This window comes from Anastrepha obliqua, chromosome 5 (assembly GCF_027943255.1).
Source record: "Anastrepha obliqua isolate idAnaObli1 chromosome 5, idAnaObli1_1.0, whole genome shotgun sequence".
Lineage (NCBI taxonomy): Eukaryota > Metazoa > Arthropoda > Insecta > Diptera > Tephritidae > Anastrepha > Anastrepha obliqua.
Genome location: NC_072896.1, coordinates 95,078,870 through 95,097,401, shown reverse-complemented (window position 1 = coordinate 95,097,401; position 18,532 = coordinate 95,078,870). Strand labels below are relative to the sequence as shown.

At 38.9% G+C, this 18,532-nt stretch overlaps 3 protein-coding genes across 3 annotated transcripts; 2 read left to right on the top strand and 1 right to left on the bottom strand.

The window, feature by feature from the left end:
- LOC129248148 (phospholipase A-2-activating protein-like) lies at positions 1–3,404 on the top strand. Its single transcript, XM_054887594.1, has 8 exons — positions 1–356; positions 410–1,276; positions 1,362–1,548; positions 1,610–1,809; positions 1,870–2,030; positions 2,345–2,423; positions 2,479–2,621; positions 2,700–3,404. Exons 1-8 carry the CDS (start codon positions 202–204, stop codon positions 3,263–3,265), a joined length of 2,358 nt encoding a protein of 785 aa, XP_054743569.1. The 5' UTR covers positions 1–201; the 3' UTR covers positions 3,266–3,404.
- Positions 3,405–10,454: 7,050 nt separating this feature from the next.
- Positions 10,455–13,802, top strand: LOC129247952 (phospholipase A-2-activating protein-like). Its single transcript, XM_054887336.1, has 8 exons — positions 10,455–10,748; positions 10,802–11,668; positions 11,754–11,940; positions 12,001–12,200; positions 12,266–12,426; positions 12,742–12,820; positions 12,876–13,018; positions 13,097–13,802. The coding sequence occupies exons 1-8, from the start codon at positions 10,594–10,596 to the stop codon at positions 13,660–13,662; spliced, it is 2,358 nt and encodes a 785-aa protein (XP_054743311.1). The 5' UTR covers positions 10,455–10,593; the 3' UTR covers positions 13,663–13,802.
- A 144-nt stretch (positions 13,803–13,946) lies between these two features.
- LOC129247953 (uncharacterized) lies at positions 13,947–15,265 on the bottom strand. Its single transcript, XM_054887337.1, has 3 exons — positions 15,082–15,265; positions 14,847–15,012; positions 13,947–14,786 (listed from the first exon to the last, which is right to left on the bottom strand). The coding sequence occupies exons 1-3, from the start codon at positions 15,154–15,156 to the stop codon at positions 14,002–14,004; spliced, it is 1,026 nt and encodes a 341-aa protein (XP_054743312.1). The 5' UTR covers positions 15,157–15,265; the 3' UTR covers positions 13,947–14,001.
- Between the last annotated feature and the right edge of the window lie 3,267 nt (positions 15,266–18,532).

Sequence of the window (18,532 nt, the reverse complement as noted above, 5' to 3'; positions counted from 1 at the left end):
TCGCCAGAAGGATGATAGTATTAAATTCGCCTTGGATTCGCCTTATCTGCAGTGACATTCGATTATTAGGAACTCCACTTTGTTGTTCCATCATTGCATAGATTTTGCAACTGATCATCTCAAGAATTGTGTTAACAACGGTTTTAACAAATTTCTTAATCCACTTATTGTAGCAGTGCGTTTGATTTATAATAAAGTAAAATGGGAATAACACTGGACGACTACAGATTGAGTGGCGAACTGTTTGGTCATTCCATGGATGTGCGCTCTGTCGCTGTCGGCGGAGATCCTGCCGTGGGACAATTCATAATTTCGGGTTCTCGCGATAAAACAGTGAAATTATGGAAATGTTTAGGGTGAGTGGTGTGACTATCCTTTGGTGTTAAATTTTAATTGATTTGTCATTTAGTGACGGCTACGTGGAGGCTGTGACACTTCAGGATCACAAAAACTTTGTTGCTTGTGTTTGCTACCTTGAAGCCGAGCAGTGGATTTGCACGGGCAGCAATGATGCCACTGTCGCCATTTACAAGGAGGGCAGTTTTGTACCCATACTAACGCTCAAGGGTCACGATTCGACTGTATGTTCAATTGCAGCGGGCGCAGTACCGCAAACTCTCATCACAGGCAGTTGGGATAACACGGCTCGCATTTGGACTATCGATCAGGTCGGAAGTGTAACTTCAGTGGTGCTGCGTGGGCATGAATCAGCAGTTTGGTCAGTCGCTTGCATGACGGAAGTGAAAAAATATATAACTGGCTCAGCTGACAAATGCATATACTACTGGAACGCCAAAGGTGATAAATTGCGCATGTTAAAGGGTCACACGGATTGTGTGCGTGGCATCTTGGCTTTAAACAACAACTCGCTTCTTTCGTGCGCCAATGATGCGCTCATAAAATATTGGAACGAGGATGGTGAATGTGTGCAGGAGATGAGTGGTCATACAAATTACATTTATTCTGTAGCCGCGAATAAAGCATTGGGTGAAAATGTAGTAATGTCCTGTGGGGAAGATAGCACATTGCGTATGTGGAACTTGGAAAGTGGTCAAGAACTAGGCGAGGCCATTGTACATCCCGCTCAATCTGTATGGTCAGTGGCTTGTCTTAAAAACGGTGACATTGTAACTGGTTCCAGCGATGGCGTAGTCCGTGTGTTTACAAAAGATCCTGCACGTTATGCCAACGAGTTGACAATGAATGCGTTTAAGCACGCAGTTGAGACTAGAAAATCGCAAATGAGCGATGAAATTGGTGGTGTCAAAAAGACTGAGTACGTATAGTATTTGCTATAGTGTAGCTATACAAGTGGCCAATGAAAGCTCATTAAATTGCTCAAGTAATAACACTCTTAACAGTTTGCCCGGTCCTGAAGCTTTACTAAGGAATGGCACGCGAGAAGGTCAAACGAAAATGGTACGACACCAGGACGGTTCGGTAAAATGTTATTCATGGGAATTGGGGCAATGGAATTTGATCGGCGATGTTACAGGTGCATCAGGGGGATCGCAAGCCTCGTCAGGCAAAACTTTATATGAAGGAAAGGTATATGTCTTCGTTAATATCGGTTTATTAAATAGAAATTTAAATTTAAATTCGTATGCAGGAATACGACTTTGTGTTTTCTGTAGACATTTCTGATACAGAACCACCAATAAAATTGCCCTATAATCTAAGTGAAGACCCATGGAAAGCGGCGCAAGGATTTATACATCGAAACAATCTGCCACAGGCTTACCTGGATGAAGTTGCTAATTTTATAGTGAAAAATTCGAAGAAAAATGTGGCTCCTCAACCAATCGCAAGGTGGGTAAATTCATCTTTAATAGTTTAAAACAAAAAATGACTATAAATATAATTTTGAAGTGGTTATCAGGATCCTTTCACGGGCGGATCAAGATATGTTGCTGGCAGTAGCAACCAAAACTTCAACGCCACCGGAAACGTGGACCCATTTACTAGTGGTTCAAGCTATTCTACGGATGCAGCAGCATCGAAACCAAAAACGGATGTTAATTTTATTAAAGGTAACACGAGTATATGTACATATGGGCTATACAACGCGTTGCCCGAGTGAAAGATATCCAGGAAAAATATAAAAAATATGGACGATAAATTATAGATTAATACTCCATACTAATTTTTCTATTTGCTCACCAATTTCATTTTTAAGAACTTCAATGTTTCGAAGAACTAAATTTCCAAAAAATGGTTTTAAATACTTTTACTTAGTCAAGGATATTAATAATGACATGAAACGAAAGAGCATACATTTAGCTATTAAAAAAATGTAAATGCAAAAATTTCCATATGCAATCTCTTACACTGTTGTTATTTGTAGGCAGTGAAAAGCATTTTCCAGTCAGCAAATATGCCACTTTTGACAATTGTGATCCCGCAAAAGTACTGGAGAAATTGAAGTGAGTATGACGTATCTTAATACCTGTTTGCTCATAAGTTCGATTTTTTATACAGAGAATTTAATAACAAGCTGACTAATGAGAACGAAAAGGTCTCGGAAACATTATTAAACGCAGTCATAGCACTAACGGCCCCTACGCCAGAAGTAGACATCAACTCAATTGAAGCGTTGCAGCACTTATTGCGTTGGCCAAATGGTATGTTTGCAATGCATTTGCAATGAGTAATAGTTCTATCTGCTACCTCAACTTTGTGCATCTACTTACCATTCACAGACATTCTCTTTCCCGTACTGGATGTGTCTCGTTTGGCCATACGTCATGAAGGAATATTTACGATTTTGAACTCGAGTAATTTCCTAGACACCATACTGCCGAAATTGAATACCTCTGCCGCAAATACTCTAATGATAGTACGCTGTTTAGTAAATATGATGAATCACGAAAAAGGAAGAAAACAAATCGAGCCACGTCTGCACACTCTAGCGGCTCACATTAGTGAGATAAAAAGTGGAAGCCCAAATTTACAGATCGCCATTGCAACATTTTATTTAAATGCGACAATATCACAAACACTTGGTGTTGCGAACAGTGAGAGTTGTCGTGTGGTGACGGAAGGAATTGTTGGGCTACTAAATTGGGCCATTGACTTGGAGGCGTGTTATCGCTCTATTCAAGCCATTGGTAATTTAACAACTACACCATTTGGCCCAAAAGCAGTGGCTATTGTAGTCTCAGTCGACAATGTCATGGACAAAATACGCGAACTGACTAATAAACCACAAACAGGAGCGTACGCTAAATTGAAATCTGCGGGTACTGCTTTGCTGGCGGCTTTCTGAGCGAATTGTGCATTCCACCAATTTAAGAAATCGGTATTTGAGAAATGCATTGTATACAGTTTCTACTGCAAATCGGAAAGTAATTATTATACAATGATTTGCTTAAAAACATAAACTAATAAAAAGAAAAAAAATTTAATATGGCATAAAAATTCATTGAGAAGGCAAACGCATTGTTAGCGACCACCACCAATCATGCTAGATTCCGAGCACCTGAAGACCTGTCCACCGTTAGGTCCCTGTCGAACCCGACGAAGCACAACGACATGGTGGCTATCACCTTCAACGGTTGCACTTCGTCGGACCCGAAGAGATGCGCGAGCTATTTTAGCCGGCTTTTCATACTGCATCCTCCGGGCGACAGAACCAAACGTCGTGCTACCAGAAGGCTGCACAAACTGACAAACGACAGTGCACCACTTACTTTCTCCGGTGATGAGGTTCAGGGGGCCATCAACAAGTCGAAAGCCATTGGCCCTGACGGATTAAACGCGCTGATGCTGAAGCATCTGGGACCCCTGGGAGTTGGATTCCTCACAAGGGTCTTCAATCTGTCCCTGGCCACTCTCATCATCCCTGACAAGTGGAAAGCAAGGAGAGTGGTCCCACTACTGAAACCTGGGAAACCCGCCAACCAAGGGGAGTCTTATCGGCCGATAACTCTCCTTTCCCCAGTAGTGAAGACACTTGAAGCCCTCCTACTCCCACTCTATACGAAACACCTGGCCCCAGCCCCACATCAGCACGGATTCCGACGAGTGCACAGCACCACCACTGCACTCACCGCCTTAAACGCCCAGATAAATCGCGGGCTTAACCAAAACCGCCCCTGCCAGAGGACTGTCCTAGTAGCGTTGGACATAAAGAAGGCTTTCGATACAGTCAGCCATTCCACGCTACTAGATGATATTTATCAGTTGACACTCCCGCCAGGGCTAAAGAGGTGGTCCGCGAGCTACCTGAGCGGTCGACACTCGTCAGTGATTTTTCGAGATCAAATATCAAAGCAGAAGAAGATTAAGCAAGGTGTACCGCAGGGTGGTGTCCTTTCTCCATTGCTTTTCAACTTCTACATATCGAAGCTCCCCCAACCACCAGCGGGAGTTTCCCTGATCTCATACGCTGACGACTGCACGATAATGGCGTCGGGCAATGACATTGATGGCCTGTGTTCCAAAGTGAACAACTACCTCATCGACCTTTCTCGCTTTTTCACTGCGAGGAATCTCCAACTTTCCCCCACCAAGTCCACGGCGACCCTCTTTACCACCTGGACAAAGGAGGTCAAGCTGTCCCTTAAGGTAAAAGTCGACGACACACCAATTCCGACGGTAAATAACCCCAAAATTTTTGGTGTAACCTTTGACAGCTTGCTCTCCTTCTCTGCGCATACAACCGCAATTGCCACAGAAGTCCAAAATCGCAACAAGGTCCTCAAATCGCTGGCCGGCAGCACTTGGGGCAAAGACAAAGAACTGTTTCTTTTGGCATTTAAGGCAATTGTGATTCGCAGTGGACAAAGCTACAGACATGTCAAAATACCGCCATTCGGACAGCGACCGGGTGCCTCCTGATGTCTCCCTTTCAACATCTACATAACGAGGCACAAATGCTCCCAGTAGCGGAGCCCAACAAACTGCTCAGCAAGCAGTTCCTGCTGGGATGTTACCGCAGGTTTCACCCCTGCAGACACCTGCTTGAGCCTGAGCCGCCTCCCAGGCACGTCAGGAGACACCTCCCAGACTACGCTGACGAAATCCAGGACAAAACTGACCGAAACCTACTGGACCGGACAGTATTTAGACAGTCAATAAACGACATTCACCGGGAGACCGTCACCACCTTCATGAACTCCCGTCCTGTAAATGCCGTAATCGGAGTCCAACCACCACCCATCGCAGATGAAGAGCTCCAGCTTCCCCGTGAGACTCGTGTAACAGTGGCACAATTATGTTCTGGATACTGGATACACATGTCCGGCATGTGAAGGTACCCCGCACGACACTAACCACCTCTTCATATGCCCCCTCAAACCGACTCATCTAACCCCCCTCTCTCTCTGGACCCAACAGCATGTTTCCTGGGCCTACCTCTAGATGAGCTAGACGAAGGCGACCGATGATATGCCTACACAGACAGGGCTACCTATGCTGTTAAAACAACAACAAATGCTAGATTCCGACAACGGTATACCTTTTACACGTTTGCATTTGCAAAGCTATGTAGATCGGACACGCCTTCTAAGCTGAAGCGACTGGTATAAATAAACGTTCTCTTCTAATCTTGATATAATTGTTGCAAAAACGGTTAATCTAAACCCAAACTTTGTAATTTGTACGGTCTACTTCCCTCCAGGTCTGCACTTGAATGATTTTGCGACCGAAGTCAAAAGGTTGTTTCAGTTTATAAACGATTTTAGAAATGTGTTAATTTGTGGTGATTTCAATGCCAGGTCGACTGTGTGGGGTGGCAGTATAAATTCACCCAGAGGTAAGAAATTGGTTGAACTTAGTTGGTCTGAGAAATGCCAACCGAAGGCTTGGTGGAATGAGGGGATAGCCAAGTCCTATCGTCTATTTGTTGCTGCTTTCAAAAAAGCTAAACACTACCCATCTCCGGAAAATTTGGAATTAGCTTTGGAACGCAAAAAGGTCGGGCAAAAATAAGTAAAAGAAGCCAAAAAAGAAAATTTTGAGGGAAAAATAGCTGAGCTGAATTGTAATTCAAATTCGAGAGAGGCGTAGAATTTTGCAAAATGCCTGAGGGGTGTAAATGGCTATTCTGCAGATTCTAAGTGGAACTCAGACAACAATGATGTGCACATTAAGCGTTTGAAATCACAGGTATCACCTAAATCTGCTGCCCAAGAATTACCCAATACAACTACTGTATCTAGGTTGCCCTTTCAGTATGATGAATTTGTTGCCGTCTACAAACAAAAAAGCAGCAAATGTTCTCTTCGTGATAGCAAATGCCATATTTTGTGTTGTACTAATATATATAAACAGGTTTTTGTTGGTTGTGAAATCTATATATATAAAAAGAAGTTACATTTCTTTGGTAATCTTATAACGCAAGAATCGCCAAACTGATTGACACAAAAATTTTAGAGTTCTTTTCTATCTTTGAGGAGGTGGTTTGTGTGAAGTTTGATTGAAATCGGTGCAGCCGTTCCTGAGTTATGACATTTTATGTGAGCAATGGTTTCCTCTCATACGAAATGCCTGTATGGGAAAACAACAACAAATACACAGCCGCTTATGAGCGTTTCTGTTGTACTGTTGTGGTTGTAAGTGTATTATGTTAATATTAATTTTGGACGAAAATATAATAAAAACTGGAGCATTCAAGGAACTGGAAAAACATTTTTAACTTTATTTATTTTAGCATAATTTATTTAGCGTAAAAAATTGAAATGGAAATTAAAGAATCAAAGTTTAATTACAAGTTTTTATCGGCTCTTTTACCTTACCTGTATATAGGTGACCACCACAATCAAATTTTAAAAAAGTACAGAAAAGGCTATTGTGACATCTTTAGAAAGCATGTTGAATGAAAAAAATCAACTAATTCAACTGTTTAAACATTTTACGAGTTCTATAAAGAAAACTTAATATGAAAAATTTCTTGCGATATAAAAAAAAAACATTTTATGTATGGTGGTGCGAAGCCCACTGGGAAATGCTAGTATATAATAAAAAAATAATGCTTATTGAAGCAAAAGAGGGTTTTAATTGAATTTATGGCAGTTGTAGATGGTGGGTGCGATGATAACTTCGGGATCGGGACGCGCATTCATTTTGCAGGACAACTTAGTAAAGCCTAGCCTTTTCTCTACTCTGTCAAGATAACGGTGAATTTGAATTGACTCAATTAATTTTAATTTCATTTATTTGATTTGACATTTTGAATGAAATAAAAAACACCATCGATATAAAATTGCGCGCTACAAAATTGTTCTTCTTTAAACAGTTGACATTTTCCCCGCACTTGCCTTACAGCAAACGTAGAAAGTTGCCAATTTTTATGCATTCCGGCATGGCGTACGGTTCGTATGTGGCGCCTTCGACTCAAATACAGATAATCTATTTTGCTGTCAGTCGAATTCGTTGCCGCAACGTACGGAACGGAACAATTGTGATGGGCCTATTAGTGCTGCCAAGCTTTCCTTTTAAATAATGTTGTTGTTGTTATACACTTCTTAAATTCCAAAAAAAAAAAATAATAATACCAAACATTGCACGAGTATACCCTGCCGTTTTGTGGATACAAAATACCGCCAAACGCTTCTTAAATTCCAAAGAAAAAAGAGGTTGTCTGTAAAGTCGGTTTACTGACGATAGTTTAACGTGATACGTCATAAGAAAATACTGATTGAATGGTTGCATTTTTCAAAAAAAAATTTTAATTTTATTTGTTTGATAGATATTTTGTATGGATATAGAGAATGAGTTAACATTAACATAACATAACATAACATAACACAACATAACACAACACAACACAACACAACACAACACAACACAACACAACATAACATAACATAACATAACATAACATAACATAACATAACATAACATAACATAACATAACATAACATAACATAACATAACATAACATAACATAACATAACATAACATAACATAACAAAACATAACATAACATAACATAACATAACATAACTTAACATAACATAACATAACATATAATAACATAACATAACATAACATAACACAATATAACATAACATAACATAACATAACATAACATAACATAACATAACATAACATAACATAACATAACATAACATAACATAACATAACATAACATAACATAACATAACATAACATAACATAACATAACATAACATAACATAACATAACATAACATAACATAACATAACATAACATAACATAACATAACATAACATAACATAACATAACATAACTTAACATAACATAACATAACATAATTTAACATAACATAACATAACATATAATAACATAACATAACATAACATAACATAACATAACATAACATAACATAACATAACATAACATAACATAACATAACATAACATAACATAACATAACATAACTTAACATAACATAACATAACATAAAATAACATAACATAAAATAACATAACTTAACATAACATAACATAACATAACATAACATAACATAACATAACATAACATAACATAACATAACATAACATAACATATCATAAAGCATTCACCAACAGCTTTCATTTGATACCCATATTGTACATACACGTCCGAAGGTTACCCGGGTCCACGTTTTGTCCTATATCTCGAGACCCCAGTCACGGAGCGGCATGAAAAATACTCTGTACTAAAGCATTCACCAACAGCTTCCATTTGATATCCATATTGTACAAACACATTCTAGGGTCCACGTTTTGGTCTCTATCTCGAGACCCCAGTCACGGAGCGGCATGAAAAATACTCTGTACTAAAGCATTCACCAACAGCTTTCATTTGATACCCATATTGTACATACACGTCCGAAGGTTACCCGGGTCCACGTTTTGACCTATATCTCGAGACCCTATCTATCAATAGGTATTCAAACTATACAGAAATCATCTTCAATACCTACTTAACAATGTGTGTAAGTTTGGTTTAATTCGGTGCAAAGACACGGCGGGTCCACGTTTTGGCATATATTTCCAGACCCTAGTCATCAATAGGTATGAAAATTACCCCGTATTAAAGCACTTATCAACAGCTTTCATTTGATACCCATATTGTACATGCACAACCAAAGGTTACCCGGGTCCACGTTTTGGTCTCTATCTCGAGACCCTAGTCACGGAGCGGCATGAAAAATACTCTGGACTAAAGCATTCACCAACAGCTTCCATTTGATACCCATATTGTACATACACATCCGAAGGTTACCCGGGTCCACGTTTTGACCTATATCTCAAGCCCTATTTCCAAAATAAAATATAATTCATGTTACTCGTGGATGATGTAGCTTTCGAATGGTGAAAGAATTTTTAAAATCGGTCTAGTAGTTTTGAGCCTATTCATTACAAACAAACAAAGTTTTCCTCTTTATAATATTAGTATAGACAACATATCTTATAAGGTATATGGTAAATATTAAAATACATTTTTTCCTTCATATATAATAAAAAAAATTAATAATACAATAATAACATTAAAACAACAGGTATTATTAACAAACTTGGTTTTATTTTAAATTCTTCAAGTGAATCAAATTAATAATAATCAATAAGAAGGTATATGCAAATACAAATACGTGAATTTATATATGTACATATGCGCATATACATACATATATACGCTCACTTAAGTAGGAGAGAGCAAGATGTCGAACGTTGCCGTTCGTTTGCTTTGTTTGCTTTGTCGTTCGTTCCACGCTTTCGCTTGCAGTTCATTCGGCAGGTAACGGCAATGAGCAAGGTAACGACATATGAGCAAGGTAACGGCAATGAGCAAGGTAACGACATATGAGCAAGGTAACGGCAATGAGCAAGGTAACGACACATTTTTTCGGTCGTGCAGCCTGTTAAATCGAATTATAAGACGTTATCACGTCAAAAAATACACAATAATTTTACGCAAACATAATGGAATGAAATGAATACTGATTCCAACAAGACAAGTACGACAACCATAGGTATATTAGGCGAAAATAGTTGGAATATTTTCTTAACGACGGATGACCCAACAAGATCTGGACTTGACGGCTGAATACAGAATATTCTGAAATACATATGAAGAAACGGTGTTAAGACAGAATATGAAGAGAGATTTGATTATTTTAACCATGATTACCCAGTGTTCTGTGGGCGAGAATATTTTGAAAAAAATTTACTATGAGAATTATCAGAGGTACCTATCATGCACATTATTAGTCAAAGATAACAAGTGATGCAAATGGGATAGAAAAAAAGTGTGGTGGAGCGATATCTCAATGAAATATTGTGGTCTCAACCGCCACTAATCTTCCACTTGGTTGTTTGAAGTCGAACGTTAATGAAATATTTTTTTATACCCACTTGGTAAATTTTCGTACATCACTATCTATCGGGTGAATGCAAAATGCAACGAAAACTACAAACCGCTAGATGTCACTTAATGCACCTGCTTATTTTTTTCTATCAAGCCGGCTATAGATGCAATGGCATTTTATTATTAGAAGTTCTCCTTTGTTACTCCATCATAGCATAAATTCTACAGCTGACCATCTGAAAAATTGTGTTAACAACGGTTTTAATCAATTTCTTAATCCACTTATTGTAGCAGTGCGTTTGGTTTATAATAAAGTAAAATGGGAATAACACTGGACGACTACAGATTGAGTGGCGAACTGTTTGGTCATTCCATGGATGTGCGCTCTGTCGCTGTCGGCGGAGATCCTGCCGTGGGACAATTCATAATTTCGGGTTCTCGCGATAAAACAGTGAAATTATGGAAATGTGTAGGGTGAGTGGTGTGACTATCCTTTGGTGTTAAATTTTAATTGATTTGTCATTTAGTGACGGCTACGTGGAGGCTGTGACACTTCAGGATCACAAAAACTTTGTTGCTTGTGTTTGCTACCTTGAAGCCGAGCAGTGGATTTGCACGGGCAGCAATGATGCCACTGTCGCCATTTACAAGGAGGGCAGTTTTGTACCCATACTAACGCTCAAGGGTCACGACTCGACTGTATGTTCAATTGCAGCGGGCGCAGAACCGCAAACTCTCATCACAGGCAGTTGGGATAACACGGCTCGCATTTGGACTATCGATCAGGTCGGAAGTGTAACTTCAGTGGTGCTGCGTGGGCATGAATCAGCAGTTTGGTCAGTCGCTTGCATGACGGAAGTGAAAAAATATATAACTGGCTCAGCTGACAAATGCATATACTACTGGAACGCCAAAGGTGATAAATTGCGCATGTTAAAGGGTCACACGGATTGTGTGCGTGGCATCTTGGCTTTAAACAACAACTCGCTTCTTTCGTGCGCCAATGATGCGCTCATAAAATATTGGAACGAGGATGGTGAATGTGTGCAGGAGATGAGTGGTCATACAAATTATATTTATTCTGTAGCCGCGAATAAAGCATTGGGTGAAAATGTAGTAATGTCCTGTGGGGAAGATAGCACATTGCGTATGTGGAACTTGGAAAGTGGTCAAGAACTAGGCGAGGCCATTGTACATCCCGCTCAATCTGTATGGTCAGTGGCTTGTCTTAAAAACGGTGACATTGTAACTGGTTCTAGTGATGGCGTAGTCCGTGTGTTTACAAAAGATCCTGCCCGTTATGCCAATGAGTTGACAATGAATGCGTTTAAGCACGCAGTTGAGACTAGAAAATCGCAAATGAGCGATGAAATTGGTGGTGTCAAAAAGACTGAGTACGTATAGTATTTGCTATAGTATAGCTATGCAAGTGGCCAATGAAAGCCCATTAAATTGCTCATGTAATAACACTCTTAACAGTTTGCCAGGTCCTGAAGCTTTACTAAGGAATGGCACGCGAGAAGGTCAAACGAAAATGGTACGACACCAGGACGGTTCGGTAAAATGTTATTCATGGGAATTGGGGCAATGGAATTTGATCGGCGATGTTACAGGTGCATCAGGGGGATCGCAAGCCTCGTCAGGCAAAACTTTATATGAAGGAAAGGTATATGTCTTCGTTAATATCGGTTTATTAAATAGAAGCTGAAATTTAATTGGTATGCAGGAATACGACTTTGTGTTTTCTGTAGACATTTCTGATACAGAACCACCAATAAAATTGCCCTATAATCTAAGTGAAGACCCATGGAAAGCGGCGCAAGGATTTATACATCGAAATAATCTGCCACAGGCTTACCTGGATGAAGTTGCTAATTTTATAGTGAAAAATTCGAAGAAAAATGTCGCTCCTCAACCAATCGCAAGGTGGGTAAATTAATCTTTAATAGTTTAAAACAAAAAATGACTATAAATATTATATAATTTTAAAGTGGTTATCAGGATCCTTTCACGGGCGGATCAAGATATGTTGCTGGCAGTAGCAACCAAAACTTCAACGCCACCGGAAATGTGGACCCATTTACTAGTGGTTCAAGCTATTCTACGGATGCAGCAGCATCGAAACCAAAAACGGATGTTAATTTTATTAAAGGTAATACGAGTATAAGTACATATGGGCTATGCAACGCGTTGCCCGAGTGAAAGATATCCAGGAAAAATATAAAAAATATGGACGATAAATTATAGATTAATACTCCATACTAATTTTTCTATTTGTTCACCAATTTAATTTTTAAGAACTTCAATGTTTCGAAGAACTAAATTTCCAAAAAATGGTTTTAAATACTTTTACTTAGTCAAGGATATTAATAATGGACATGAAACGAAAGAGCATACATTTAGCTATTAAAAAAATGTAAATGCAAAAATTTCCATATGCAATCTCTTATACTCTTGTTATTTGTAGGCAGTGAAAAGCATTTTCCAGTCAGTAAATATGCCACTTTTGACAATTGTGATCCCGCAAAAGTACTGGAGAAATTGAAGTGAGTATGACGTATCTTAATACCTGTTTGCTCATAAGTTCGCATTATTATACAGAGAATTTAATAACAAGCTGACTAATGAGAACGAAAAGGTCTCGGAAACATTATTAAACGCAGTCATAGCACTAACGGCCCCTACGCCAGAAGTAGACATCAACTCAATTGAAGCGTTGCAGCACTTATTGCGTTGGCCAAATGGTATGTTTGCAATACATTTGCAATGAGTAATAGTTCTATTTGCTACCTCAACTTTGTGCATCTACTTACCATTCACAGATATTCTCTTTCCCGTACTGGATGTGTCTCGTTTGGCCATACGTCATGAAGGAATATTTACGATTTTGAACTCATGTAATTTCCTAGACACCATACTGCCGAAATTGAATACCTCTGCCGCAAATACTCTAATGATAGTACGCTGTTTAGTAAATATGATGAATCACGAAAAAGGAAGAAAACAAATCGAGCCACGTCTGCACACTCTAGCGGCTCACATTAGTGAGATAAAAAGTGGAAGCCCAAATTTACAGATCGCCATTGCAACATTTTATTTAAATGCGACAATATCACAAACACTTGGTGTTGCGAACAGTGAGAGTTGTCGTGTGGTGACGGAAGGAATTGTTGGGCTACTAAATTGGGCCATTGACTTGGAGGCGTGTTATCGCTCTATTCAAGCCATTGGTAATTTAACAACTACACCATTTGGCCCAAAAGCAGTGGCTATTGTAGTCTCAGTCGACAATGTCATGGACAAAATACGCGAACTGACTAATAAACCACAAACAGGAGCGTACGCTAAATTGAAATCTGCGGGTACTGCTTTGCTGGCGGCTTTCTGAGCGAATTGTGCATTCCATCAATTTGAGAAATCGGTATTTGAGAAATGCATTGGATGCAGCTTTCATTGCAAAGCAGAAACTAATTGTTATATTTCGATTTGCTAACAAACAAAATAAAAAGCTTAACAAATTTAGTAAGACTTGTAAGAGTTCATTGATATTGAGTAGATGAGCGCAATACTGGAAATAATTTAGATAAGTTTAAGCTTAAGCCACATCCCGTTAAAATTGAACTTAAGTGCTTTCTACAGAAATTCAGCATTTTAGGATCAAATAGGTGCATGTAACGTTTAGTTATTTATGTCAAAAGAGAAAACAGTAAGTGAATTCAACCATTATTCAACATTCCTTATTGTCGTCGATGATTTCGATGGCACAGGGATCGCCTTGTGGACTGCAAATGGGCTCACTTTCCGTCTCTATTTCACTCTCACTAACACCCTCACACGGTATACACTCCACACACTCGCCCTCTCCTTCTTCCTCTGCCTCGCCCACATATAGAACACTACGCTCGAGTGTCAACTCCGTGGGCACTGTGCTCAATGAACACACAGACACTTCCGAATCGGACAGTGGCAAGGGTATTGGCTCTTGTGGCAATTGCGAGTAATCATAGCAGCAAATATCTTGTGCAAACCACTTTGACGGCAGCATATCAATGAATGCACCAGGTTCATCGCGCACTCCCTCTGCCTCAGCAAGAACTTCTTCCGCATCGCCTTCAACTTCCCTATTCACTTTATAACCCATACCGGGCGTTTGGAAGTATCCCATCAACATGTAACGTTCGTTAAAGGTAAACACGGCCGGTCCTTGTGGATACTCATTATCCCAAGTGCCATGCAATATAGTTGAATGATCCTCATTGCCGAAAAATATTTGAAATGGTCCAACACGAAAACCCAAACGCCAAGTGCCTTTGAAACGGAGCTCCCCGCAATCACTAGATTTATAACAGTAAACGCCGACGCCGTGTCGCAGTCCACGATACCAGTTGCCCATGTAACAGTCGCCGTTTACGTACTTATAGCGTCCTTTGCCGTGTTTAATGTTCTTGCGCCAACATCCCTCGTACATACTGCCGTCGGGATATATGAACATGCCGCGACCAGAACGGTGTCCTACAATGCAATGGAACTAAAGTTTCGATGGCTCATTTGATTATGAATTCATTTGCTTACCACATCGATAGGACCCATAATAGCGTGAACCATCCTTAAACACATACAAACCGATGCCATGACGCCTGCCTTGACGATATTGTCCGTCATATTGATCACCGTTCGGTAGAATGGCCCAGCCTCGACCATGTCGTTGGCTAGCAGCATTGCGTTGGCCAATGTAGAGCTATGCAAAAAAAATATATGGAAACAGAATTTATTTTCTTCTCTGATTGTCGTCCCGACTGCTGCTTACTCCGATATTAATGCGTTCTTCCTCCTCTTCGGCCACGGTCAACTCTGACTCGGTGGATACATCCGAAATACTCATTGTATAGTTGTTTTTTTTTTATTTTAGGCGAGTCGAAATTATTTAGAAAAAGTGAATAAATTCGAGGACAAAAATTAAAATACACAAATGATTAGAAAATGAAGTTTCAGTGGAGAATGGCGTTTGAAGTAAAGTGAAATAAAAGCTAATGAATTGATAGTTAAAACCCTTGATTCACTTATTCATCATTATTATTGAATCATGTTTAAAACCAACATACAGCTCACATTGGGGTATTTTAGAAGGGTGTTTTTATTAAAAATCAATTTCGTGAATAAAATATGGCATTATTCGCGCTGCATGTCGTGACTCGAATTTTAAAAAGCGCGCCAACGAAATCGCGATGACGGCGCCGAGTGATTTTTCCCTAAGTTTTTTTGGTGAATAACTAGGCTATCTTTAAACATGCATGAACATGCTTCTATTCTTTTGTTTCTTTCAACGAGCAGAATACATTGTGTCGAGCATTTGTTGACAAGTAGTTAATGTGATTGTTAATACGCCTCCTAACATGAAGAGAACATTATTTTCTTATTTCGAGCGCCTTGATCCAGAATCAGAACCAAAAATAAAAAAGAAGGAAAAACAGGTAAAGTTAAAAATTTGTATCCAAGAACAGTCAGTGTACAGTTGGTGCTCAAATTAATAGAATCACTATGAAAAATTCAAGTTTCAGCCATTTAACTGATAATAATCAAAGAATAGTCTATTTTTAATATGTTGTTTATTAAATTTCTATAATACGACAAAAACAATATTCAAACCAGTCTTTTATTAAAAAAATATCAAACAAAAAAAATCAAAGAATCAATATTTTGCGTGAGCACCTCGTGCAGCAATTAAAACCGGAATCCTTTTGGGTATGCTTTCAACGCATTTTAAGCAGTTTGTTTTTATTTGGTCGTCATTTTTCCAAATATTTTGCAGTCTTTCGCTCAGTTGTTCTTTATTTGTAATATTATCTTTCGATATTTCTGTCTTTGTTGACTCTTAAAGGTTCTCAATTGGATTGAGGTCTGGTGAGTTTCCTGGCCAATTAAGAACCTGAATTTTTTGCTCTTCCAAAAAGCTGCTCACAAAAAGCCAAATATATCGAACGGCAATTTCGACAAAGCAATGATTGCTACAATGTTTCACATTATACAAAAAAGTAGCATTTCCTAACATTTTTGCAAACTACACGTCATTAAACAGGGCAATTTGTTCCTCTACAGTATGATTCTAATAATTTGAGCACCCACTGTAAGTAAAAAGTTAACGTTTTTTGTACAAGATATTTTACTGTAAACAATCATTCTGTGTATACAAGTGTTTTCACTCCAAATCTTTTTAACTCGTGCATATTTTTATTATAACCCAATATGCAGAGCTTGATTAAGGAAATGTATCACTCTACGTAGTTGGCTTTTTACGTTCTTTACCTCTACGAAATATCATTTTTAGTTTCAAAATTCACAATATAATTTACAATATGAATGAAAGTAAAAATAAACTACAAATTCTGGATTTCTTACTTATTGTTTTAGATTGAAAACACAGAGAAGTCGAACCTTGAGGAAAATACAGTAGAACAAACTTTAGAACAATCAGCCGAAAAAAATACGTCATACAGAATTGAAACATAAAATTTTAGAGCATGATTCCAATGGAGGGGGGGGGGGGGGGGGATCCGCCACTGCTTCAGATGGTTAGAGATAAGCAGAATACCATCAAAAGATATCTACATTCTATCATACAGGCAAGCTGCCTCACGAGCTCATTCCCATGGCAGCCGGTTCTACGTTACCGAAATGATTCGGTTTTTTCTCGACCAAGGGCTGCCTCCCAAGTAAACTAGCCCTGTCTAGGTGTCTAGGGAACCATTTATCACAAGCTCTAGATGAATTCCAAATAATATCAAGGAGTGCCTTATAGGTATTGCCGCCAATCTCTGAATGAGATGGCTTAACAGTATCGTATACTGAATTACAGAACACAGAGATATACCAAGGAACTGTAGGACTGACCAGCTTGCACGAGAAGGTACCTGTATGCCAAACATAAAAAATTGTGTACCTCTCGCTACTTGTAAGCTTCTTGTTATGGACACACTAATCAATTCTGTAGATCAAAGATGGATTAGTACCAATACCTGTGAAATTGCTAGGCAAACATGGCCGAGAGTAAACTTACGTCTACATATACAAGAATATTATGAAATTTAGTAGACTTCAAATTAGAACCCTAGTAGGGGCCCTCACAGGACATTGTCTCATAGAAAACACGCAAGGAGTTTAAGGGGGTGGTAGGGTTTAGCGCTAAAAAAAAACACTTTTTTTTGAATTTTTTACAGAAATATGGCTTAAGATACAACTGATTTTACTAAGTTTTTAAAAAATATTAATAATAAAATATTGACAAATAAGCCCATGACAGAGTTTTTTTGGAGATATGTTTTTCGAGAGGTGCTCTGCGGTGCCAATCGGCCCCCCCTTAATAAATTTTTTTTTTTTCATTTTTGTAGTTTTGGTGGCAAAAAAACGTAAAACGAGCATTTTTGGCGGAAAATTTCGCCATATTTGTAAGTGAAAAACAATCTTAAAAAAAAAAAAAATAAAAAAAAACAGTGTGGGGGGAGGTATTTTTGATTTAGAAAACGTGTGCCAAATTTGAAAAGAATCGGTTGAATAGTTTCGGAGTTGTGATTGGCACCGACTTTTAAGAAGTCGTTTCGGGAAAAACGCGTTTGAAAAAATGACTCTGAAAAATTATCTATGCTCCGCATTCGAGGTAGAGTGCCTACAAAGGCTATAACTTTGAGAGTTCTGCTCCGATCCACTTAAAATTTTGACACAACATTCTTGAAATGATTTACTATAAGATGAGTGAAGAAAAAAATTTTCGATTTTGTGACCCTACCACCCCCCTTAAGCGTTTACATGCATAATTTCTATCGTAGTTGTAGGAATGAGGAGGAGTTGCAAACAATTCAACACCCACGCCCGGCTCTAGCCAGAAGCAGGTACCGGTATTTAAGATCCTACTTTTTAATGAATATGGCAGATTATCCATACACTTCAGGTATCAACAACCTTTTACGCTTCGTCCAAAGCTCAGAATAGTTCAATCTGCAAATGTAGGACAGCCCCTGCGTCTCACACCATACCCATTTCGTGGTCTAAGTTGCAACGCTGTTCCTATGTGCGATGCGGCTGCCAAACCTACCCACCTATTCTTCTTCTTCACGCGCGATAACCGCTTACGCGATTTTGGCCGAGTTTAAAAAAGCACGCCAGTCCATCTTTCAGCTCATCGTTCCATCATCTGCGATACTCGCCGTTACCAACATGCAAAGGTCCAAAAATTTTCCGCAGAATTAGCGCATACAACTTTTCTA